Source organism: Sturnira hondurensis, unplaced genomic scaffold (assembly GCF_014824575.4).
Source record: "Sturnira hondurensis isolate 20B ecotype Veracruz unplaced genomic scaffold, ASM1482457v3 Scaffold0018728, whole genome shotgun sequence".
NCBI classification, from domain to species: Eukaryota; Metazoa; Chordata; class Mammalia; order Chiroptera; family Phyllostomidae; genus Sturnira; species Sturnira hondurensis.
This window is the reverse complement of record NW_028091359.1, coordinates 15,250,730-15,274,398: the sequence shown is the minus strand read 5'-3', so window position 1 is coordinate 15,274,398 and position 23,669 is coordinate 15,250,730. Positions and strand designations below refer to the sequence as shown.

At 55.2% G+C, this 23,669-nt stretch overlaps 1 protein-coding gene across 3 annotated transcripts in view; it reads left to right on the top strand.

Annotated features, from left to right (window-relative positions):
* The window catches only part of RAB11FIP4 (RAB11 family interacting protein 4), a 103,391-nt gene that overhangs the window by 48,099 nt on the left and 31,623 nt on the right, over window positions 1-23,669 (top strand). The window contains exon 1 of one of the 3 annotated variants that reach the window (XM_037069808.1): window positions 17,778-18,090. The exons of 1 other annotated variant lie outside the window; for it this stretch is intronic. In XM_037069808.1, the coding sequence (XP_036925703.1) occupies window positions 18,061-18,090 (30 nt within the window). In that variant the 5' untranslated portion in view covers window positions 17,778-18,060. Of the gene's footprint in view, window positions 1-17,777; window positions 18,091-23,669 lie in introns of those variants that run through there. One more of the 3 variants, XM_037069809.1, reaches the window with a different exon arrangement.

Below are 23,669 nucleotides of genomic sequence, written 5' to 3'. Positions count from 1 at the left end.
CACTTTACAGGAGTCGTCACATACGACCAGTAAAGAACAACATGTCTGTAAACCCTGGCTCGGTCAGGTGCCCAGCCCCTGCCACCCACCGCTCCCCACCTGTAGCCCTTTCATCCATGGCCCCCTCCCCACACCCACACACCCCCTGTTTCCCATGGACCCTCACCCATGGACCCCATCATCCATGGACGCCCACCTCCCCTGCACCCCTGCACACTGCCCCCATGCCCCCCATGCTCCACAGCCCCACCGGGCTGATAAACACCTTCATACCGTTTGTCGGAGAGGAGCCGGCACACAGGTGAGGCAGAAGAGCCCCTCCCCACACAGAAGCCCGGCCCGGGCCTGGCCTGTGACTCAGATCACACCTCCATCCTGTTCACGTCTCTGCCCCCCACAAACCCTCGGCTGGCCCCTAAAGTACATGGGAAGGACCACCACGAGGTTCCTGAGTCCAGCTGTAAGCCAGTAGTCAAGCAAAAATAAGTGGTACAGGACTCCTCAGAGTTTAGCGGGCTCACAGCCCTGGGGACGGTCAGGGAGGGTGACGGGACTTGGCCAGGGAACAGGCACCTTCTGCCCCTGGAGAGCACCTGTGGGAACTGCCGTTACCCATGGACTCAGCCCTCCCTGTCCAGACCGAGGACCGGGGCTGCCACCCGGGAGCTTGTTAGAACTGCAGCGTCTGACGCCGGACCAGATCTGCTGAGTCCGGACCTGCATTTGAACAAGACCCGGGTGTCTCATTCACACGCTCATTAAAGCCTGGGCCACACTCTTGCAGGTCCCTGGGTCTCCTCCTGGGGGCATGTTAGCATCACCCCGTGAACTTCAGCAACCCTGGTGCCTGGATTGCACGGCCAGGTCCAGATTTAATTGGCCTGACGCTCGGCCTGGACACGGAGAGTTGTAAAAGCCGCCGGGTGCCTTTGACGGCAGAGGGGCTTGGGAATCACTGCCCTGTCTCAGTGCTGGCGCACAGGAGGGCAGACATGGATCAGGTGTATCCACTTGGAAATGTGCAGGGAGGCGTTTGAGGCCTTGGACGTGCCCCAGAGAGGCACAGGGGCAACAAGGCAACGTCCCACTGGCTGGTTGCAAAGCCTGATCCAGGACTTAGTTTCTGGACAACAACTTCCAGGCTCTTGGAGTCACTCCCTCCACACCATCCCCTTGAAACTCCTCCTTCGTGGACCTACGCCCGGGCCTGGTCCTCAAATCAACACCCTGGCGGGTGTCGATCAGTCTGCCTCTTCTGGTCTGTTTGCTGGCTGCGGGCCTAGGATGCTGCACACGGGCCAGAAGCCAGTAAAGATGAATCCACCCAAGCTGGGAGTGTTAACACATTGTAACCACTGCGCTGCCTCCCGTTCTGTGGTGAACACCGGCTGGGAGGCCGCGCCGTTGGCGGAGAGCCAGGCACTCCAGGCAGGCTGGGTCTGAGCCCCAGCCTCTCCGCTGTCAGCCGTGCAGCAGCCCACGGACCTGCAGCCTCTCCGGGCCTCAGTTCCTTATCTGTAAACTGGGTACAACAGCTCTCTCCTGCTTCTGGTCAGTGTGCGGACTGAGTTAGATACAGGAGGTGATACAGTCCCGAGCAGGGCCTGGCGCGGGTGGGCAGTGGATCAGAGTTGGGGCTGCTAGGGGTATCCAGCATCATGAAGCCTGGACGCAGGAGGCCTGGGCTTCTCAGTGGGCCCAGGCACCGAGGGCCCCTGCAGCAGGAACCCCTTGAACCTCCTCAGCCAGAGGCAGCCAGCACGTACCTCTCTCCTGGGCCAGACGCACAGGCTCAGTGTCCTTCCATGTGTGTGTTTGGTGACTGTGAGGAAACCTGCCTGTCACTGCGGGGACTCCCTAGCCTTCCTGGGCTGACCAAGCAGCACAGATTGACTGTGCTGGCCACAGCTGGTGGCCCTTTCCCTCTGAGGGGAGTTGTTACTGTCAGACAGAGCAGTTGTTACTGTCACGGCTATTCTGGTTTTACTCCCCCCTCGGGGAGCCCAGGATCACCGGGAAGCAGCAGCTCCGTTGCCCCGTTACAGAGAGCAGAGAATCGGGCAGGAGGCTGGGTTTGGATATCCTCAGCTGGGGCCCACGGAGCCTGTCCAGTGCAGCACTTTCACCTTACAGATGGGAAACGGTGTCGCAGAGGGTCAAGGACTTCCCCAAGGGCAGGTTGGGGCCGAGGGAACCGGCTTGCTCTGGCTCTTTCTCCTGCCCCTCATGACTGCTGCAGTCAGGAAGGCATTGGGGGCGGGGCCCAGAATCCTCACCCCACAGCTGGTCAGGTCCATGTGACCATGCAGACCCCTGGGCCCCGGTGACCAACTCAGCCTCTGGGGTGGACCTGGGGTGTGTGTCCTTACTAGATCGTGACCAGTCCTGGAATCTCTGCTGCGGACTCAGCCCAGTGGCCCCAAAACCCCAGGCCTGTGCCCTGGGCCCCTCCTCCCCTCTCCTGCATCAGAATTCACCCCTCGGGGATCCAGTCCCTGCCGGATCTGCTTTCATTTAAAGCGTCACTTATCTGGCACACCTGACAACAGTGGGTCCCCAATGAAGGGGGCAGGGGAGATGTCCTGTCACGGACAAGCACGTGCCCCCTGGACCCAGGCGACCTGGGGCCCAACCTCACACTCGGCACTTCTCGTGCGTGGTGTGTCCTCTGCGAGGTTCTTCACCCGTCCTCGCCTTTGTTCGGACCTGGAGGATGAGTGTGGGGACGCCTTCCTCCCGAGGTGTTGTGAGGACTGGACGAGTCCGTGTGAAAAAGTGCTTAGGTTAGTAACGAGTACATGGTGAGGCAAAAATGTTTGCTGCTGTTAGGCCCATTTCACAGGCTGAGAAAGTTATGGTGAGAGAGGTTACAAGACCTTCCAGGGTCACGCAGCCAGTAAGTAGCAGAGTAGGTTGGGACTTCTGTCCTTGTCACATCACACAATCCCTGCCTGGGTGACGGCAGCCTTCCCCCTCCTGGGGCCCAGCTGGTGGATGACGGGGTGGGGGGGGGGGGGGGGGGCTGGAAAGACTGCCCGCCCCTCCCCTCCCCCACCACTTCCTCCTGCACTCTGGCAGGTTTAGGAAGCTTTCCCAGTTCTGTTAGCCAGGGAGGTGGGCTCTGGAAACCAGGTGGCCGCAGAGTGTCACTGCAGCTCAGCTTCCGTCAGCCCCCAAAAGCCCCTAACAGAGACAGGGCCTGCTAGGGACCTTACCATCCTCCATCAGTCTTAAAAGCCTGATTTTAAAAAAAACAACAAACTTTTTTATTTGTTTATTTTTAGACAGAGGGGAAGGGGGGGAGAAAGAGAAAGAGAGAGAAACATCAGTGTGTGGTAGCCTATCATGCATCCCCTACTGGGGACCTGTCCTGCAACCCAGGCATGTGCCCTGACTGGGAATTGAACTGGCGACCCTTTGGTTCCTAGGCCAGTGCTCAATCCACTGAGCCACACCAGCCAGGGCAAATGCAAGCATCGTGGTCTAAGAGCATCTTTTCAAACAATGGCTCTCTGGGTCCTGTGTCAACAAGGACACTTCCTTGTCTGGGGAAGGGCTGTAAGGCCAGGTGTCCTCAAACCCTACCTCTGCCGGGAGTTTTCTGGAATTCAGAAAGCTGTTTCTTTGCAACCCTCCCCCTTCCCCACCCCCACCCGCAGTCTTTCTCTCTCCCACTGAATTCTCTCTCAGACCAGTTCTGATGGAACTGGGGGACTTGGCCGAGCCTCTGGCTGATGCTCACCATCAAAATGGGCTCTGAGGCCTAAGGAACAGAGCAAGGCCACTGGAGCCTACAGAGGGCCTGGCCCAGGGCCTGGCAGGCACTGCCCCCGCCTCCTCGGGCCACCCACCCCTCTTCTTCCTCTCCGTGGCCAGGGGAAAGGCAGCTCCATTACCACCACGCTTTTTCTCCTCTTTCTTCCCCGCTGTGATAGAATCTGCCCGAGTGGTCAGTGCCCGGACAGCTCTCGGGGCCCATTCAAATGAAGGTAACTGAATGCCGGGGCAGCTGAAACTGACCCTTTGCAAAACAGCGAGGGAGGGCTGCCCTCGAGGGCAGAGTGTGCCAGCTCTTGTTCGCCCTAGCCTGGTATTAGAGACAGGCTGGGCCCTGTTGGGGGGGGGGCGGTGCCCAGGAAGAAGAAGGGGACAGAGAGCAGGTTTATTTGGGGTGAGCTGGGCTGGCTCACTGCAGCTAATACTTGGTGCTTTCAGGAGCTAGAAAGGCAAACAGCAGATATGGGTCACGGAGGGGGTGGGGGTGGGAGTGGGGGAGGAGATGGCAGGTTAACCAGGATTCTGATGCCAAATAGCTGGGACTCGGGGCTCTGGGCTCTGGACTTGGGACCCTTCTTTTCAGAGTTTCTCTTTCCCTCCCTCCCTCCTTCAGCTCAAAACCTACAACTGCAAAGCTGCCCTCAGGTAGACTCATGTCACTACGGTCCGTCCTTAGACTTGAGAGGCCTGTAGCAGAGTAGGAAGGGCTTTGGCAGGTTACTGAAGCTCTTTGAGCCTCAGCTTTCCTATCTGTGAAATGCGAGAGTGGGTACAAACTCCAGTGAGACCAGAGGTTGTGGGACCCAAAGCTCTTACAATGTGTGGCGTTATATGTGGGGTAAAGGGTCTTTTGCAAGTTTACAAAACTCGTGACCACGTGAGCACACGGTGCACGTGAGGGCCCTAGAATGTAAGCTTCATTAGCTGCGCAGAGAATCCGGACGTGTGCACATCTACCTGGCAGGACCGCTGAGCTCCCAGAGCAGGGCCTGGCCCGGGGTGGGCCCTCAACAGGTGTTGACGCCCTCCCGGTCCCCTCTCAGGGCTGCCATGCACACTACACGCTGCACAGGCAGTACCAGGCACGGTGCCGGCGGAGGCTGGGCCCTTGCGTTGTTCATTCACTCGCTCGCCAGGAGTTAGTGCTCCCCCGCGCCAGGCGCTGAGCTGGGGTCCCACAGTTCCTCCCAGGGCTCTCAGTCTGGGGTGGGTTACCAGGCCACCAGCCCATCACATAAACAGGCAATTCCAAATGTATTGGTGATGGCATGAGAAAGCCAGGGGCCCCCCCGGGGGAAATAATTTTGACTTGGGATATAAAGAAAGGCGTCTCCTGAGACATTAAAAAAGGAAAGTATTCTTATTATTCCAATTTCTGCTTCACTTATGGTTTCTCCACGGCTATCTACAGGCAGCCTGGCACCAGGGCATGCACAGTGATTACCAGGCCCCACTAAAAGCTCAGCAGGTGTTGTCTCATTCGGTCCTCTTGACAGTTCTCATGAGGAGCGTGGAGACTTGGGTGGGGAAGTGGTCATGCTGAGCTGACTTACAAACTGAATGGAAGGGCTGGGACTGACCCTCCACCCGTCACCATAAAGCCCTTGCCACTGCACCAGGTGCTGACACACAGGCAGGGACTCCCTTGCAGGCTCCTTGGACCTCATGACCTGCTCAGAGGTCACACTGCCTACCACTAAAATGGTTGTGACGCTCCCTGGGGCATCAGGGCCCAGGAGCAGCCCCCCAGGTGTGGACAGCCCTCCTCGTCCTCAGGCACCTGCACTGAGACTGTGGCAGCACAGACCCAGTGCCCAGGCCGCAGGAGCCCAGCTATTGTGCCCAGAGAACTTCTGCAGGGGAATAAGCTTACCCCCAAGCTTCTGGACAGGCCTGGCAGGAGGGAGAGTGGGTAATGCAGAGCTTTCGTGACCCAGCAGGGGGAAGTAGGCACACCGCAGAGGGGCTGGGGAGGGGTCTGGTGGGGGCTAGCACTTCTTCAGCTCCTGCTACATGCCCCCCCCCCCCGCTAGATGCTTGAAACCTGTTTGGGGTGGTCCTTATAAGTCTCATGTGGTAGGCACTTCTATCCCCATTTCACAGATGTGAACACTGAGGCTCAGGGAGGTCAATGAACTAACTAGGGTACTTATCCCTGAACTTGACAGGAGTTCACAGGGAGGGTCATTATAGAGGAGAGAGTTGGCCACATGGTAGATGAGTTTTCTATAGAAGTTTTATTTTATAAGTCAGTTTTACTGTGTTTGAATACAGACACTTTCCCCATTTCTTTTAGCCCTTGTTAAAAGCCGAAGCAGTTATTTCAAAATCGTGTGAAGAAAGCATGTTCGTGGGAGAGGGGAGTTTTTAAAAAGTGCCCAGGGTGGTGGCAATGTTCCGCTGAGGTCACGAGAACCGTCCCCTCTAGAGGCCTTACTCCCGTCAGCCCTCCCCGACGGGAGACACTCATGGGAGAGATGCTGCTATTATCCCGGTTCCACAGTTAACAGAACGGAGGCTCGGCTGTTAAACAGCGAAGTGGTGGAGCCCAGACTCAGAGCCAGGCCTTTCGGAGAGGAGGGAGGTCGTCGTGTCCCCAGGACTGCCCTGGGCAGGACTCGAAGGGAACCTACAGGCCGATGAGCAGGGCTGGAGGCACTGGGTGATGGTCTGGTAGTGACAGAGGCAGTTACCCAGGTGCTCAGTGGCAGACATGATGGTGAAAGTCACCACTCGGTGCCTGTCCAGCTGGCAAGCCCCTGGCCTGGGGCTAAGCTGGCCGTGAGCCCTGCAGGCTGGGCCCGGACTTGTATCCCGAGGCAGGTAGCCCAGCCTGGTGCTGAGTGGCCTTGGCTCCAGCTCTCAGATGCTGAGATGTGAAGCAGGAAAGTGTTCACCTGAGGTCAGGGCTCCCGGCCTTGGCTGAGCACGCCACCCTGGGGCCGGGACAGGGAGGGTGGAGATGCATCCTGGTCCACCTGGAGGAGCCCAGGCCACAGGGGAGACAGACACATGAAGGACCACTGTGCAGTGCTGGTATGGAATGTTCCAGCTGTCCTTGGCTTCCCGGAACCTGGCGAGGGAGAGCTGACTGTGCCCTGGGTCGGTAGGGGGGGAACTCAGGAGCTGGCCCCTGAAAGCTGAGTCGTGGTGATCACCATAAAAGTGCCCACTGCTCTACACCCCTAGTCCTCACCCCACCCAGGACCAGTCCCAGGTCACCGGAGTCTCCGCCACGTACTGGGTCAGCATGAAGTATGGAGCACCATAGGTCCCACTGCCTGCTGCCCACGAGGTCCTTTCCCTGGGGGAACTGCTCCAAGGGGAGAAGGCAGCCCATGGGCAGGAAGATGAGTCAGTAAAGTGAACAGGAACAGAGGGAAGGGCTCAGAAGGGAATAAAGCAGGGTGAATTCGAGATTGCCAGTGGGGGCCGGGGGAGTGTGGGGGCATCCGGCAAGAGGTGGGAAAGTGTAAAGGCTCTGAGGTGGGAAGGTGTGTGGTTTGAGGGATGGCAAGGAGGCCATGTGGCCGGGAAGGGATGGAGCGTGGGGATGGAGGGAGGATCTGGGTGCAAGTGTCTGGGAGCACGGGCGGGAGATCCAGGCTTTTTTTGGGGATCATGAGGCCAGGGGAAGGTTTTCAGCTGGGAAGTGACAAGGCCTGCTTGGGGTTTGGGAGAAAGCCGTAGAGTGAGAGTGTGTGTGTGTGTGTGTGTGTGAGTGAGAGAGAATCAGGGCGACAGGTTAGGTGGCTGTGCATTCACCTGGGGTGGAGATGGTGGCCGCTTGGTCAAGGATGGCGACAGGCAGGTGGAAGAGGGAGGGGGCTCTGCTGGAGTGGACAGGACTAGCCTTCATGGGGTGGAGGAGGGAGACTCGTCACGGACAGTGCACATTCTCCCCTGAGCACCTGGGTGTATGTCGGTGCCATTGGCGGAGCTGGGGGGTGGGGACGGAACAAGGTCGAAAATTTGGAGGGAAATTTGGCTGCTGACCCTCCCCAGGGGCCAGGCGTCTGCCTGGCCTGAGATTGCAGACCCTTCCTGGGTGCAGCCTTGTCCCGTGACTGCTCCACGTGGGGACACAGGATTTCGCCTCCTTGTCTCTTTTTGGGACAACTCTGAGGGGCCATCCTGGCTCCAGAGCACCTGTGGGAGGCCTGGCGATGCTGCACCACAGTTCCTCTCCCCGTGTCCCTCCTGCCTTCCTCCTGCCCTGGGTCCCTAAGCCACTCATCTGTAATCTTCCTCGGGGCGGCCGGTACTGCATCTGGAGGTCAGGGGAGTCATCCAGGACAGAAGCACACAGTGTGGCAACAGTCAGAGCGGAGGAAGGGCTCGGGAGCCAGCACCAGTGACCGAGAAGTCCCTCTTGGGGAGGTGGGAGGAAAGTGGGAGGGCGGAGTCCTAGAAGCCAAGCTAAGCAAGCGTCTCCAGGAGACACTCTCTGGGTCCAGTGCCACCATGGGAGTCCAGATAGGATGGGGACCCCCACTCTCCAGTTCGTTCACTCATCCCCCCCCACCACCATGGGATTTCGGGAGGGATCTTTAAAGCCAGGGCATAATCTGGTAAGGAGATGAACTAACGGAGAAGAAGAAACTGAGGATGCAGGAAGTGGCATGGTGGGGCGGGTGGGGCGGGTGGGGCGGGCGGGGTGGGCAGGTGCAGGATCGGAAAACCTGAGCGGTGGGGGTTCACCTGCTTGAGTGGGAGGGTCGATCTGTGAACCGTGCCCTGTGGCAGAGGCAAAGCAGGTGAGGCTCCTGCACAGCGGGGCATGCCACCTGGTGGAGGGGACAGCGGGCGGGTCTGTTCTGGTCACTTCGATGACACACAGTCCAGCTGCGGGGAGCAGTAGGGAAGCAGAGCTGGAGAGGAGAGGAGGAGACAGGAGAGCCAGCTCAGCTGGAGGCCTCCCCACTGGGAGGAGGAAGAGGTGTGATTCAAACCAGCCCCCGGCAAACTCCAGCCCCTGGGCCCTGAGCTTCCCCAGGTGGAAAAGGCGTGAGGAAAGACCTTTCAACAGAGGGAACGGCAAGGGTGGGAAGACGTTCAGCCTGTGACAGAAGAAGCAGTGAACACACGCATTGAGCTGCTGCTGTGCCACGTACTTTTCTTGCATCATTTATTTCATTCAACAAGCTCTTCCCCACAAACGCCCTCTAACACAGACATAGTGGGTCCTCGTTTTCAGCCAATCCTGTATTTGCTGATGAGCCTACTCGCTAAAATTTGTCCTCCCTCCCGCGTGCCACACCGTCAACACGGGCAGCGTTTTCACGATCCTCTGCGAACGGACGTGGTCAGGGCGGGGACCGTGGGGGTCAGCCCGCCAAGGTCGAGCAGGATGTTACTCCATCTCGTTTCTGCTTTTAGGGTTTTTGTTGGTGCTTTTGCTGTTTTCAGTGACCCCAAGTGTGGTACCGAAGTGCTGCCTCGTGCTGCCAAGTGATGGGCCGTATGGAGGAAATGTGTGACATGAACCTGTGTGGGCCTCAGTGATGGGGCTGTCGGCTGAGTTCGATGTTAACGAACCCACAATGTATATTAAATAAGGTATCTTTAAGCCAACATACAGAAAGCAAGATTAAACATTGATTGAAAATTATGATCACAGGCTTGCAGAGCCCTAACCCCTAGGAGCAGGTGTTCAGTGTTGACGGATCAGGGTTTGCACAGACGGGAACTGACTCTGTTCCACGCAAGCTGCGGGAGGTGAGTGGCAGAGCTGGGCCTGAACCTGGGCTGGCCAGGCCCGGGGGGCACTTCACTCCCATGAATGTGGCCTTCTGGTCTAGTGGGACGGCTGGGGGCCTGGCCTGGAAGAAAGGTTTCTTTTTCAGGGCCCCCTGAGAGCAGCCCTGCCCTCCCCCCGCACCAGCCTCCTCTGGACTTGGGGCCTCTCCAGGGTGTACCTGAACACAGCAGCCCCTTCAGTCCTCCTGGGCTGTGGCCGCAGAGCCTCACGGGTTTGTGGTTTTCCCGAAGTGGGAGGAACACAGGCTCAGTGTTCTGGGGCCAGGCGCCTTCGGTTTCCCTTCCCCGAGCCCTGCCCTGGGAGGGGAGCCACAAAGGAGGTATGTGTGAGCTGAGACCGGAGGCTGGCTCCAGGCTCCAGATGAGCTCCTCCCTTCTGCTGCTGTGGCTGCCTGTTTACACATGGGCAGACTGACCCACCCTGGGTGGGGCCCGGGGTCCTCTGGGGCCAACCACTGTCTCCCCGGACCCCGCTCACTGCCTTCTCAGAGCCCACGAACCTACTGCTTTCCTGGATGGGGTGGCCTATGGCCTATTTGCCACTGGTTTTGGGTGTTTTTAAATTCCAGTGTCACTAAGATAATTTAGGAAGGACACAATTGTAGGGGGACTGTGTTTGCTTTTGAAGTCGAATTACAAGCCCTTTATGTCCTTCTGGTCTGAAATAAGGTGTAAAGTTGTCATCATTCACTACCTTCCTTGTTAAAAATTATGCTCTTCTCAGGAAGAGGGTAAATTCCTGAGACTAATGACCACCACCCTGGAGTGACCTTCTCCTAAGTCCTATTTATAGGCTGAGAACCAGGATACAGGGAGACCTCCCAGGACTGGAGGAGTGGGCAGTGACTGAGTTGGGGGAGTGCTTACAAGCCCTCATGGACCACACCCTCCTGGAGAGCCCCTGTGGGCAGGGGGCAGGCAGGCTGCCTTCCAGAGCAGCTCTGGGCAGGGCATGGGGTGACCCGGCAGTGAGCACAGCCCAACCGCCAGGCTGTGGGGTTGAAGAAGCAGCCTGGGCTTGAAGTTAACAGAGGTGGGTATGGGACCCCACCACCCTCTCTGACCCAATGTAGATGGATAGAAAGCACAGCTTGAGGATGTAGCTGTTAGGGCTGTGGGGGCAGCATTTGGACCTCAGCATCTCAAGTGCAGGGTCTCACTGGTAAGTTTGCACACCCAGCACACACGTGTGTACACCTGCTGACTGCACAGCCCTAGGAGTTCAGGGGTGCTGTGGGGGAAGGCTTTACCTGGTAGGTCACACCTGAGTGGGGTTTTGAAGAATGAATAGGAGTTCATTTAGTGGACAGAGGAGATAAATTGTTTGACAGTGGCTCTAGCTGTGTAGCTCAGTTGGTTAGAGGTCGTCCTGATACACAGGGTTGCGGGTTCAGTTCCTGGTCAGGGCACATACAAGAAACAACCAATGAATGTGTGAATAAGTGGAACAACAAATCAATGTTTCTCTCTCTCTGAAATCAGTTTTTAAAAATTTAAAAAATGTGTGATACTAAAATAGCACCCCCAGTCTACTCCCAACCGCTCCCCCCTCTGGGGTCAGGTGGGTCCTCTGCCATCAACAAGCTTTGGGACTGCGGGTAAGTCATGTCTTCTCTCCAGGCCTCAGTTTCTTGGGTGTAAAGTGGGATCTTTTCCAGCTTTCAGGCATTGTGATTTCATGTCTGTATAGGCCTAGGTGATGACAATGTCTAAAAAGTTCTCTTATTTGCAAGACACTTTCCAAAATTCCTCCTCATTTAGTGCTGATCCCTGTCTCATAGAGTCTGTCAGACCTTTTCCATTTGACTGAAGAGGAGACTGAGGCTTGGCGAGGTGACGTGACTGGCCCTGTGCCAGTAAGTGGCCCAGCCAGACCTCAAGTCCAGGTCTTCTGACCCTGAGTTTGGGGTTCTCTCCACTGTTGCACATGACCTCTCATGCACCTCACAAGCCTAAAATCCATCTGTGAGTTATACGTGAATTGTCCTTGATGGGTCATGTACCTTGCCCAGGCCCTGGGTCAAATGTTATTGCTGACAGAGGGGAGGAAGAGGAGTAGAGAGCAATGTGTACCAAGCATGCCAGGCCCCTCCCCTGAAGAAATCTGAGGAGGGCCCTGGGACAGGCGGGAGGTGGAACCTCGAGGATTGTCAGGTGGAAGCTGTTTTAGCCAGAAAGTAGGATAAAGTCCAATGCAACAAGGAGGGGCACAGCCACTCTTTCCTGGGGCGAAAATCAGTGTCTAAATCTGGGCTGAGGCCCTGGCTGGTGTGGCTTAGTGGACTGAGTACCACCCTCAAGGGTCACTGGTTCAATTCCCAGTCAGGGCACATGCCTGGGTTGTGGGCCAGGTCCCTAGTAGGGGGCACATGAGAGGCAGCCACACATTGATGTTTCTCTCCTCTCTCTCTCCCTTCCTCTCTGTCTAAAAATAAGTAAATAAAGTCTTTAAAAACAATAATTAAATCTGGGGTGAAAGTAACCCTCTGCCCCCAAAGTTTCTCTGTCACCTACGCTGGTTTGGTGTTCTTCAGAGCAGGCATCCTATATATCATTTGTTCATTTATTTGTTCGTCATCTGACTTCCCCACCAGAATGTAAGCTCTGTGAGAACCCATTGTCACAGCCATATCTGTGGCACCTTAAACAGGGTCTGGCACACAAACGATCTTCATCAAATGTCCGTGAAATGATCTTTCTATGTGAATGAATGAATGAATGAATGAACAAATGATGCCTCCATCTGTGCTTGCTCTACCTCCCCCTGTAGTGAGCAAGCCTTCAGCAAAGCTGTGACCACAACTGGTTGCGTGGGAATCACCTGGGGATTTCAAACACAGCGAGCACGTGGCTCCCACCCTAGACGTTTGGATTCAGTAGCCGTGGGGTCCGCGACCCAGGCACTGACTTGTTTCAGTTTCCCGGGGTGAGTCGGTCATGCAGTGCATTGTGGGAACCACTGCTTTACCTTCCACTCCTAGAAGTCCGAGACCCAGGCTGCCTGGTCTGGGAGGAGGTAGGGAGCGTGGAGAGGAGGGCGGTGTGTGCTCTCCTGGTTTTGCAGTCTCCTGACTTTATGGAGAGTAGAGGAAAGAGGAGTTTTCTTCTTTGTCTTCACCAGTTCAGGTCAAAAGAGCCGTTGGAGTCCCTCCTTGCTGCCACCCCCACCCCGTAGATGGGTGAATGAGTCAGAGGAAACATACATTTTCTCACCATTTTCCCTCTCGTTGGGTGTGCATGAGTAAGAAACTCCATTGTGTGTGCAGGCTGACAAAAATAGAACTCAGCCTCACCAAACACTCGTCTGGGGCCAGAGTCAGTAAGACCTGGTTCCACCCGTCTGCGCAGTGTCCAGCCAGACGCTGTGAGGGAGCCCAGCCCCAGGGGCAGACTGCTGATGGCACCCCGGCCAAAGGATACTCACCGACACCGAGGCGTTTGCCAATGGAAAGGGGTTTCCTTTCTCAGGATGCATACCCAGGTCCAGGGTCTGTTCCCGAGCTAGCCTGGGGTTGTAGAACAGGAAGGGATCTTAGCAACATGCCATCCAGCTCACGGCTTCCAGAGGAAGGAGTGGTCCCAGGTGCCTTTCTCTTCCCCGCCCAGTGCAGGGCCCTTGGACAAGCCCCCACTGGAGTGGAAGGGCTCTGGGATTCAGGCATCCCACCGACTTTTCCTAAGTGGGAGCCTGGGAGCTACTTCCTCTCAGGGTCAAGAGGCCTCTTCAGTCCCTGGGCCCCACCTGTTTCATTAGTGCCTGTTTCCCTTTCCGAAGCCACTGCGTAAGGCATCAGAGGCTGGAGCTGTCCTCTGCGGTAGAAAGCCGAGGCTACGTCCAGGGCTGACACTTCCCGACTGTGGAGTCCAGGGCCCTCGACAAGCAAGGTGGGAAGACAGTGTTTGTGGCAAAGCTGAGCCGGCTGTGTAGAAGGCTTTCCCACACACAGAGCAGTCGCTGGTGACACTGTGGCCAGACAGAAATGATGTTCAGTGTGACAGGGTTTGACCGACGTTGCCAATCCTGGTTGAGGACTGAAGCCCATCTTGGCCAGCCCTAGACAGAGTCCTGAGGCTCGGCCCCAACCCTGGTCCTGCCAGTAACTGACTCTGCACCTGTGGGAAGGGAAGGCCATTCCCCACCTCCGAGGCTCACTGCCCTGTTTGGGAAGGAATGGTCATACCAGACCAATGATCTGAAATACCTTGCAAGCCACAGAGCCCTTTGTTCACCTGAAATCATATGTAAATACTTTGTTCACATGAAGTCTACATGTAAAGCGGACAGAAGTGGAGCTATTGCTCACCGGGGGCGTCTCCTTTCTTTTGCAGGGTTCCCACAGAACCCTGAGGAACCCTGTTTGAGAACCACTGGACCTAATGCCTTTTTTTTTTTTAGTACTGTTGTTATTTGTGCAGCTGTTTTCTGTTTGTTCAGTTGGCTAATTAATCTTGGTTGGCGTCGGTTGCTTGGCTAATGTTAATGCTTTAGTCATGACCAGAGAGCTCTTTTTCTTTATAATGATGTCATATGTGCTTAGCCCACCTTTCATATGGCCCCAGCCAGCTGATGCTGAGCTGACTCCTGCATGGTGTCAGCAGAAGGAAAATAGACATAGGTAGGTAGCTCTGGTACAGAGAGAATTTTCTGTTCTTCTCCCTCACCTGGATCTCCCAAATGACTGTGTGTTTTCCGCCCCCATCAGTTTCTAGACAATAGTAACTCCTGCTGGTCAACATTCTATCTGCTTCTCCCTGGCTTTGGCATTTCCACATCATGGGAGTGTGCCCATATCAACAATGGCAGAGTCAGTTTTGTGACATTAAGAAAATCAATCAGCATGACTTGCCCTCTGAAAATTATTCTTGGATCCTTTCCTGGGAGGGAGTTTCTGTTTTTAATGAGATGGCTCTTCCTCCTGAACAGGCAAGGCAGACCCCCCCCACCCCCCCACCCCCCGCCCCCGGGGACTCACAGCACTGGGTGCGCACTGTGAAGGAGTCCATGCCCCGCCACTCCCCAAGCCCCGCCTGTCTTACCCCATCAGTAAAGCATCCCAGTCAGAGTGGAAAGGGGCGGGGCCTGCACTGTAGTCAGGAGCCTGAGTTTCAATCCCAGCCTGTCTGATATATCTCATTGTGTGGCTTTGGACAAATTCCCAGCCCTCTCTGATCTCTGTCTTTCCCCCTATAAAATGGGGAAGAGTTCATTAGCTATTTACCCAGAAACTCTTTGTAGGTTAAAATGGCTGGATTCTATGACATCCGAAACACATCCATCCCAAGGGATCAGGGTAGCTAACTCAGGGGTCCATTTGCCCCCAGGCTCATGGCGGTGCTCAGGAGGCAGGGCTACAGTTCTTTCTTCTCGTCCCCACTTGAATAGAGGACACTGAGTCCTTTGGGAGCCCTGGCTTAGGCTGGAGCCCTCAGTTCCCACATTCCTTTTCAGACACAGCCTCCCCCGACCCCTAGCCCCCCAAAAAGAAATGATCACTGCTTCTCTGGATCCTGTGAAAGATGTCAGGGCTCCTCCTCAAAGCCAGAGTCCTAAATTCTGCCACAAGCTGCTTCAGGGGCTAATCCTCACCTCAGCTCTTCCCAGGTTCCTGCCATATTGTAATTGATAATGGCTACTGTTTATTGAGCACCTGTTATGTGCCAGGTCCTGTTTTATTATGAGTCCTGATTACTTCTATCCTCACAATGACCCTTAAATACATACTACTATTATCTCCAGTTTACAGATGAGAAAATGGAGATACTGGGAATTGAACTTGCCTAGGGTCATCCAGCTACAGGGGCTGAAGCCGAGGTAGCACCCTTGGGTTTGGCTCCGGAGCTCATGCACCTAATCACTGAGCCAGACTAGGGCTCATTCATGCTGCTGACAACAGCTAGGAGCTTCTAGTTATTGAGTGCCTGCAGCATGGGAGGCATTGTGCTAGACACGTGTTTTCTCACTTCATTTAAACCTCACAACTGCAAGAGGAAAGGTGTTATTTCCATTTTGTCGGGGTGGAGACCGAGGCTCTGAAGCAGTAGATGACTTCTCCACTACGAATTGGAGAGCTGGGCAGGCTTTGGACTCAGAAGCGTTTGTGCTGGCATCTTGTGACCTTCCTCTCTGTCATGCTGCTTTTCACAGCAAACACCGGGAGACACTCCCCGCCCCACCACTTTTGAGAAAAATAGAGAGGGACCACTCGCACCCTGCTCTGTAGAGCTCTTAAGTGTCAGTCAGGCCATCCCCGGTGGCGGCGGGGAGGGGACCTGACCAGGCTGGCTGTCTCCCTTGACTTTTGTTGGACCAGTACCAGGAGAAGCAATTCTGACCTTGGGTTTCTGCCACTCTTCTCCAGTTCTGGGTGATTCTGTCACGTGACCTGCCTCCTGGAGCCCTGTAGTCCTTAGGGGCAACATGAGACTCAGAAGGGAAGCAGAGAAACCCAGATAAAACCTCTGGACTCCGGCACACCCCTGAACTTCACAGAGGGGGCTGCGCTAAGGTCTCAGGGTGGAGCTAGGAAGGCATATAGAGCAGGCCCAGGGTACATGGGCCCATTCCTGTACCCCACACCTTTGAAGAGTGCCTGAAATGAAGTGCGCCCACTGTGCCAGGGTGCGCAACCGACGTGGCAGACGCTGCCATTCCCATTTTGCAGATGAAGACACTGAGTCTCAGAGAGGTTACATAACTTGTCCCAGGACTCACAGATGGCAAATAGAATTCAAATTCAGGTCTGTCTGAGTCCAAAGCCAGTGCTCTTTATGATACACTGTGGCATTCCTGCATGTTAGGACTATGTGGGTGGACACAAGGAGTCTGTGGCCTCCATACAGGGATCTCTGAACTGCAGGGCACAGCAGTGGGGGCAGAATTTCCACCTCAACCCCACCCACTCCAGCCCCCCCTCACTGGAGCCCTTGCCAGGAGCTCTGTCTCTGGCTAACGTGGATCTTTTTAGAGAGCCCCAGTGGGATGCTTTGCCTCAGAGGCAGGCCCCCATAAATAAAGGGGTGACTGGGAATGTATTTGCAGAGATATTGGGGAGAATAAATTTGACAGCAAAGAGCCAGAAAGAAGGGGCCAGAAAAGTTGAAAAGCTGTGTGTGTGTGTGTGTGTGTGTGTGTGTGTGTGTGTCGGTGCTGCTGACAGCATCCAGCTGGCGACAGGCCTTGACCATAGCAAAGTGCTACCTGGTTGGTCAGTGAGAACTCAGCAAAGGGGAAGGTGGCTTCATGTCTGTCTGGGCCAGAAAATAGGAAGATAAGTCTGCTCCTCCCCCGTTGCAAGTTACACAATGCAACAAGTCAAAGGGAAACCATGTTTGTAATATTTGCTGCTTGCATCTTTGCCTTCTTTTAATCCAGAGCATAGTGAAGAGTTATGAGGGGAGGCGCTTTTTCAACATAAAGTAATGTATTTACTATATAATTCAACAGGAGGGGCCCTTCCCTTTTTGTTTTAGTTCTTGTTGCCTCTTGGTTCTTTGTATTTCTGGGCTGGATATAAAGACAACTTTGACTCTATCCAAGAGCGTCTGACTTTTTGGAGTCTCTGGGTCACACTGGAAAAAGAAGAGTTGTCTTGGGCCACACATCAAATGAACAAACAGTAATGAAAACTGACGAGCAAAAGAAAAGTTTTAAGTAAATTTACGATTTCGCAATGGGCCGCATTCTTAGCCATCCTGGGCTACAGGTGGGACAACCGTGCTAAGAAAACAACTGGGAAGGTTGTGGGTGGGATTTAGGATAAAAATCAATTTAGGAGCCACCAAACTCAGGCTGCTGGTGGTAGTGGTGGTGGAAGTCGGGGATAGAGGTTGCTAGGTCTTTGTTCACGCAAACGTGAGCTTGGAAATCACCGCTGTGCGGTGACCACAATGAGAGTAAACTAGAATGAACAACAGCGGCCACAGAGCCCGCCAGGCAGGCGCGTGTTTACAAATGCCTTCTTCCTCAAACCAAAGGCCGGGGCAGCCCAAACCTGGGCAGCCTTAACCTCACAGCGCCGGTTCCAGAGGGCCGGGGCGAGCTCCACGGGCTGAAGCGCCTCCAGGGAGGGATGGCCCTTGAGCCTGGCCTGGCTGCCGTGACGCCATTGGTCAGTGCTGCCCCAGCCACCTGCCTGTACCTTAGGGGGCGGGGCTACCTGGGCCCGCCCCCGTGCCTGATGTTCCTGGGCTGTTTCCTCCTCTTTAGGCCCCGCCCCTGCTCGCAAGCCCCGCCCCTTCGATTGCCGCTCCGGGGCGCCTTGTGATGTCGCGGCGGCTTTGATACAAAGAACCCTTCGGCCCACGCGGGTCTCCCGGCAACCGGCGCGGGTGGGGGCGGGGCCGGCGCCTTCAACTGGGGCTGAACGGGAGCGAACTGCCGCGGCGCGGTGCGAGCTGTTGCGGCGCGGTGCGAGCTGTTCCTGCTCTCTCCGCGCTGCCCGCCTCGTCCCTTCCCACTCCGCTGACCCGCGTCCGCCCGCTTCTCGCCCCTCTGCAGCGAACCGACCCGCGGCCAGACCGGGGATGCGCACCCCGCCGGCCCCCGGGAGCCAGGTAAGCGGCGGCCGAAGGGCTCGGGCTCGCGGGGCTCCGGGGACTCGCACCTGGCTCGGCCCGCAGCCCCTGGGCCAGGGAGGTTCCCGGAGCACGGGCTCCAGTTCCTGTCCCGGGAGTGTCCGCCCTCTCGGCCTTGGCCGGGGAGGTCGGGTTACCTGCACCCTGGCTCGCTAGGCCACGGCGGAGGAGAAACCGCTGCCCACTCTGGGCCCTCTGCCTGCACTCAGGTTCGAGGGTGGGCAGGACTAGCTCCAGGGCACGGAAAGAGGTGACCGCCTCTCTCTTAGGCGCAGTTTCAAAAAGTTGATCTAGGGGGATGTAGTTGCCTGCGAAGGGGGCTAGTTTGTCCGGACACCTACTTTGGGACCCACTCGTCTTCCCTCCGCTCCCAGCGCGCCTGCTCCTCCGAGCCGGGTGTTGCTGCAGCTCCGCGCTTGCCCCTGCCGAATCCCGAAGCGGTCTATGCGTGAGTGAAGTTTTTCTGCAGTTCTTCGAAGCTGCACCAAGCCTGTTTCCCAGCGCCCAGCTCACCTCTCCGAGGGGCTCTGCCGGGCAAGAGTGAGGGCCAGCCCAGTTAGGGGTATGGGGACAGGGTCCTGTCCCTTCCCAGCCGAGATGCTGTGGAGACCGGAGGTGTGTGCGACTCCTACCCCCTCGCTCCCCAAGAACCAGCGGGTCTGTCCCGGCTGTAGCTGTCACAGCGGCTTCTCTGCGGGCGACAAGGGTCTTGGCAGAGCAGCCTCTGGACAACCGTGTCTGTGCTGTGGGTACCTGGTCCCTATTCAGCCCTGGACTTTTTTTCCTTTTCATCCCTGCACACCCACCAGTGTACCTCCTTCTCCATTTCCCCAGCCCTGCTCTTCCACAGATGGCTAGATGTGTGACACATTACTCGGCCCTGAGGGACATGTCAATGTTCTGTAACTGACTTATTTCTAGGTCACCTTCCTTAACTCAGCCTACGTCCTGGCGTAGCGAACCAGTGGGCTGGTTTCTGGTTTCTGGTCATCCACCACATCTCTGTCCACCCTTCCTGGAGGCAGCTGCTCATCGCTTGGCCTCCTGGGAAGGGGGTGGGGCTGGCACAGCCTCTGGGGCATCCCCAGGTCCTTCCCCTGGTGAAACGTGGTTATAGTGATGCCAGGTTATGGAAAAAGGAATCTCAAAGGGAGGAAGGTTACCAGTTGTGTAACCCTCTCAGACCTCTGCAGTAGGCGTCTCTGTCTTCTCTCCTCCCTGTAACCATCTAACTCAGTCTAGAAGGAAGGAGTCCTGTGAGTCACTGCCATTGACTGGGGTCTTGCCACCTGCCCAGCACCAGCTTACCCAGACAGACTGGGTCCAAACCTTAAACCACTAAGCTGGCACTCATGAAATGCTAGTTATGTGTCCAGGGGCTGCTACACACAGCTGTTTCCCTGCCCTTGAGATGTTTGCAGGCAGTTGGGAGACTGAAAACTTGGGTCAAATTGGTCCCTGCCTGACTTCTCTGAGCTGGTAGGTGACTTTGAGTTGTCTCCTGAGATCCCCAGGAGGCCCCCTGAGTATGGCCTGGGGGAAGGAGGGAAGCCAGTGAAGAACCTGAGACTTGAGTAGTAGGTAGCATAGCTTGGGCAAGTGCCTACTGGGGGGAAAGCTTTGTAATTTTGGGGACCCTGGGCTTCGGTGGGGGTGTAGGGTGGATGACTAAGGCCAACATGAAAGATAAGAGTGTGTCTAGGGGACAGACTAAACCAGCCAGGCCAGGTGAGCAGGCTGGCAGGTGTGACCTTTGTCCCAAGGAAGAGCAGTAGGAGAGACTACCTGGAGTCTATTTATGGAAATGACTTTTAGTTGATTGAAGGAAGAAAAGGGAGAAGAAAATAGGGGACCTGGAGTAGCCTGCCCTGAGGAGGCCGTGGGCTGCAGCTTGAGAACTGGTGGATATTCCACTGCCCCTCCCCAGCTCTCCCTTCCACTTGCCCTCTCTTCGGTGCATCTGTGCCCTTCCCTAAAGCGCACTGGCCCCCCCTCCTACCCAAGTGGCTGTTTTGCCAGGAGACACTGCACAATTGGTCCTGCTTTGAGGGGCTTCGCAATTTCACTTCACTTTATATTGTGCCGGCCAAAAAGTCATTTAGTTTTTTACCATAAAATAAAAGGCATGTTTTTCATTTTTACCAATAACGTTATTCCTCTGGATATTTTGAGTATGTTGGCTATCTCCTGCATGGTATAACATTAATTGTTCTCAGTTAATGTCTCGGTTTGATCCCTGTCAACTTCAACCGGTCTCCCTGACCGTGGAGCATCATCCAGTGAGAAATCTCCGGCATGAAAGGTCACAAACCACTTTTGACATGTTTGATCAGTCACAGCACCTTCTCCGAACACTGCACAAATTTTTTTGTGTGTTTCAGTTGTGTTTTTACCTTTCTCAAAATAATAATGCATAATATGCTGAAACATTGTGTGTTTTCTTCCATCTTCAATATTAAAATGGCTGCACAAAAGTTCACCAATTTTGAATAAGGTTTTTTAAAACACACGCTGACGTGACAGCTGTCACAATACAGTCTAACAAAATCATTTCGAATGACGTTACAGGCAACCTAATGCTCCTAGAGCCATCGTACAGAAAAAAATGTGACAGACTTCTTGGCCAACCCAACAGAAGGGGAGGGCTGTGGTCTGCTTAAACTATTAAAAGGCTGAGGATCAATGGGCGTCTTAAGCTCTTTCTTTGCAGAGGATTGACTTGTCTTTATAAAAGCATTGGCATTTCATCTGTCTTTTAGAACACCCCATTTTTTGGGGGGGGGGCGTAGAGAGAGAAAGATGAGACTTGGTTTTGACCTTGAAGAATAGAAAAATTAAGGTGTTCTCTTTTGTAGTGCCTGCGAATTAAGTTTAAAGTTTCAGTAACTTGTACATTTCTATGCTATTCTCTATGGTAGAGCCTTCAGTAAACAGAGCACTCTCAGGTTGTGCCGAAGAAAATTTTAACTCTGTAGAATATATAAACAGCTGGAGGTGGCACCCTCGTTGAAGTCTCTTTAGGCACACGCCTGTTTGATCACTTCAGGAGTTACACGCCTGCTGGGCTGGTGGTGTCCTGCACCAGATAGCAGTCCAGGGCACAGACCCTTCCCCATTTCTGTTTGCCCATCACATGCCCGGCACAGCGATTTCTTTATTCAGCAAATATCTGAGCCTCTGATTTGTGCTTGATTCCATGCTGGGCACTGGAGGGTCTTCAGTGAACAGCAGGCCGCAGTCCCTGCCTCCAGGGAGCTCCCACGACGGCCAGGAGAGGGGCGGGCTCACAGGTAGAACCTGCAGTGTGGGGGATGGCAGGGCAGCCGGGGAGCGCTGTTCAGGGCGTCGTTTTTAAATGGAGTGGGCAGGGAAGTCCTCCTTGGGGAGGTGACGTCTTGACTGAAGAGGCAGAGCAGTAGCAGTGTCCCTCAGGTGGGACTGCGGCCGGTGAGACGTGTCCATGGAACTGCCGGGACACCGCTGTGGTTTCAGAGGGAAGCAGATAGAAATTAGGCGGCCGCCCAATGCAGCCAGGCCACAGCCCAGCATCCCAGGGGGACAGTGCAGTTGATTCTAGAAATCCATCGGCACACAATGCATTTCATTGCTCTGTCCAGTTCAAGCCATAGCTGCTGAGGCATTTGGGCATTAAGGCATTTCTTGAGAGAGGTGTCTGTGTGTGGTCATGGCTGCCGCCCTTAGCCCAGAGCCGTATCAGATAAGCTTGCCCACATGAGTGTGGAAATAGTTCTTGCCAGACTGCGCAGACCGTTATTTCTACCACACAAATCAATACCCGCAACCCCACCCAGCTGATGCACACTAAGCTGGCAGAGTCGGGGCGGTCTCCCGTCCCCACCAGTCAGCGCCATCAGGGCTGGGCACCTTCAGCACCTGAGGCTCACAGAGTAGCCGGCAGTCTGGGCTTGTCAGGCTCCAGCCAGCCTCCCCTAGGGCTCTGTTTCCTCATCGCCTCCTTGAGCTCCTGATCTTCCTGAGCCTCTGGGTGCCCAGGCCCTCTTTTCACTCCCTCGGGGCCCCGGTCTCTTAGGAGCATCTGTCCTGCCTAGGCCCCCAGGGTGTGGGTGTGTAGAGGAAGGCGAAAGTAGGCAACAGGAACTGTGTTCCTCCTCAGTGTCGCACGGAGGTCCCAGAGGCAGTGTGTGGTCCAGAGCTGTGGAGTCCAGGTGACCTCCAGCCCCAGCTCTGTCTAGCAGGCTGGTACTAGGAACCCCACGTCTTGACGTCCGTCAAGAAATGGGACGTTTTCTGCCTGTTGGGCATATTTTTTAATGGATTCAACATGCTTCATTGTCCCAGAAAAGTGGGTTCTTTCCTTACAATGTAAACATGATTCAAATGAAAACAAAAACTCTGTAGCTGTTACTGTTAGTATCTGTGGCTCTGCTCATGGGAACGTTTCTTTTTTAAGGGATCAGAAAGAGGAAGACCTAAACAGAACTCGAGTGTAGGAGCGTGGGCGGGAACTCTTATTCCTGAGTCATTTTGGTCACCCCACTCTGTGCGCTCTGCAAGCCTGTCACACGTAGAAAGGGAAGCCACGCTTCAAGCGGCCTGTGCTGTCTGTGGTGGGCCTGGGGTCTGCTATTCACCGCCAGACTCCGTCTCCCCCTCAGGACAGGAGAGAGAAGGAGCAGGCTTGTCCTTCCTGATTGCTGGTTTTCCCGGGAGGAACGCCTACCTCAACACGCTGGTGCCTTCATCTCACGCTCAGTGCCTGTGATGGTAGAAGAAAATACAGTCAGAAAATGCACGGGTCTGGATCTAGGATCCGGATCTAGTCATCGCCTTTGGGCAGCTGCCTCACCTTTCTGAGCCTCAGCTTGCCCTTCCATGGAATGGGGTTGGTAATACGACCCACGTCATAGGGCGATGGTAGAGAGAAAATGAGCCACATGATCTGAGTTGCCAGAGCGGGTTCGACACTTGCTCGGTTGGCAGGTGATGGGTGGTGAGGTAGCTGGAGGCAGGATAGCGTAGTGTCCAAGAGCCTGGACTCTGGCGGTCCCGCATCTGGGTTCAAATCCTGGCTCAGCCAGTTGCTGGTTGTGGAAGCTTAGGCAAATTATGTAACGTCTCTGTGCCTCGATTTCCTATCTGTGAAATGAGCAGGGTGCTACTAGCATTTCCCTCACAAGGTTGTTTTGTGGATCAAATATATAAATGTATGAAAAGCACTCAGAACAGTGCCTGGCATAGGAGTGAGCAGTTAGTTTAGTTCCTACAAGCTGCTGCTGGTTTGAGTCTTGTGACAAATAACCTTAGCACCGAACAGAGTTTCTCGCAGGGAGTATGTCAACACTGAAACGGGAAGGTGGCAGGGCAAAACCCCCACTACCTGGGACGGTTATAGGAGGCGCAAGCTCCACCTCCCCAGCCTTTGTGTTTTTAAATAAACCAACCCTACAGCTACAGACTGGGGGGTCGGGTGATTTGACTGGTGCCCGCGTGGCAGTCTGAATGAGATGCAAAGCATGCTCCGGGGTGACAGCCATCTCCCTGGGGCTTGGGCTAGGGCTGCACCTACTCCTTCCTCC